This window comes from Acanthisitta chloris, unplaced genomic scaffold, assembly GCF_000695815.1.
Source record: "Acanthisitta chloris isolate BGI_N310 unplaced genomic scaffold, ASM69581v1 scaffold14348, whole genome shotgun sequence".
NCBI lineage: Eukaryota > Metazoa > Chordata > Aves > Passeriformes > Acanthisittidae > Acanthisitta > Acanthisitta chloris.
Window position 1 is genome coordinate 458 of NW_008686550.1, and position 1,937 is coordinate 2,394.

At 61.0% G+C, this 1,937-nt stretch overlaps 1 protein-coding gene across 1 annotated transcript; it reads right to left on the reverse strand.

Annotated features, from left to right (window-relative positions):
* Positions 1-379: 379 nt before the first annotated feature.
* On the reverse strand, positions 380-1,239 carry LOC103807479 (serine/threonine-protein kinase Chk1-like; the record flags this gene model as incomplete). The annotated part of the gene is made up of 2 exons (XM_009080207.1): positions 380-444; positions 1,016-1,239. Coding segments are annotated over 2 exons (289 nt in total), but the record flags the coding sequence as incomplete, so codon positions are not given.
* Positions 1,240-1,937: the final 698 nt, after the last annotated feature.

Genomic DNA, 1,937 nt, shown 5'->3' on the forward strand with positions numbered 1-1,937 from the left:
CCCCCAGGAATCACTCCCCCAGGGATCAATCACCCCAGGGATCACTCACCCCCGGTGATCACTCACTCACGGTGATCACTCACCCACAGTGATCACTCACCCCAAGGATCACTCACCCCAGGGAACACTCACTCCCAGGGAACACTCACCCCAGGGATCACTCACCCCAGGAATCACTCACCCCAGGAATCACTCACTCCCAGGGAACACTCACCCCCAGGGATCACTCACCCAGAGATCACTCACCCCAGGGAACACTCATCCTCAGGGATCCCTCATCTCCAGGGATTCCTCACCCCCAGGGATCACTCACCCCAGGGATCACTCACCCCCAGGGATCACTCACTGCAGGGATCACTCACCCCCAGGGATCACTCACCACGCCAGCAATCAGCTGCTGGAAGAAGCGCTGTGCCTCGGGCTCTGGCATCCCAACATCTGGCTCTGCCAGGGATGAGAAGGGCAGACAGAGCATTGCTCAGCCATCCCGAGGGGTAAGAGGGGCAGAGCACTCTCAGCCATCCCGAGGGATAAGAGCAGAGCACTCTCAGCCATCCCCAGGGATAAGAGCAGAGCACTGCTCAGCCATCCCGAGGGACAGGGGCAGAGCACTCTCAGCCATCCCAAGGGATGAGAGGGGCAGAGCACTCTCAGCCATCCCGAGGGATAGAGGCAGAGCACTCTCAGCCATCCTGAGGGATAAGAGGGGCAGAGCACTGCTCAGCCATCCCATGGGATATGAGGGGCAGAGCACTGCTCAGCCATCCCATGGGATATGAGGGGCAGAGCACTGCTCAGCCATCCCATGGGATATGAGGGGCAGAGCACTGCTCAGCCATCCCATGGGATATGAGGGGCAGAGCACTGCTCAGCCATCCCATGGGATATGAGGGGCAGAGCACTGCTCAGCCATCCCATGGGATAAGAAGGGCAGAGCACTCTCAGCCATCCCGAGGGATAGGGGCAGAGCACTGCTCAGCGTTCCGGGCTGGCCCATTCCCGCCTGAGGCCGCACCGATGCGGTCGAAGAGCTCTCCGCCGCGGCAATACTCCAGGAACAGGTACTGGGTGGGCCCTTCCCGCCGGTGGCCGTAGAACCGCACGATGTTCTCATGGCTGAGCATCTTGTTGATGCAGATTTCCTTCTTGATGTTCTCGGGACACTCTGCCGCGCGCTTCATGTCCACGATCTTCACAGCCACGGCCTCCTCCGTGCGGCGGTTCACAGCCAGCTGCACCCTGGGGACAGCAGGCAGGGAATGGGCAGGGAATGCTGCCCCCAGAGACAGGCAGTGGGCAGGGAATGGGCAGGGAATGCTGCCCCCAGAGACAGGCAATGGGCAGGGAATGGACAGGGAATGTTGCTGCTGGGGACAGGCAGTGGGCAGGGAATGCTGTTCCCATAGACAGGGAATGGGCAGGGAATGGGCAGGGAATACTGCCGCAGTGGGCAGGGAATGGTCAGGGAATGCTGTTCCCATAGACAGGTAATGGGCAGGGAATGGACACGGAATGGTCAGGGAATGTTGTTCCCATGGACAGGTAACAGGCAGGGAATGGACAAGGAATGCAGGCACAGGCAGGTGGAGTGGGCAGGGAATGAGCATGTGGTGGGTTCACACTGGGTGTGCAGTGGGATGGAATGGGCAGACAGACAGCACACACAGGGCACGCAGCAGGCAAGAAATGGTGATGGGCAAGCGGTGGGCACACTTGGGGCACGTGATGGCCAGACACCGAGCAAGCAGCAGGCAAGCAGTGGGCACGTAAGGAGCACACGGTGGGCAAGCAGTGGCCATACATGGAATATGCAACAAGCATAGTGCCCACGCGGTGGGCAAGCGGTGGGCACGCACGGGGCACGTTAGGGCCAGCAGTGGGCACAAGCAGGGCCCGCAGTGGCCAAGCAGTGACCGCACGGGCACGCAGCGGGGCGG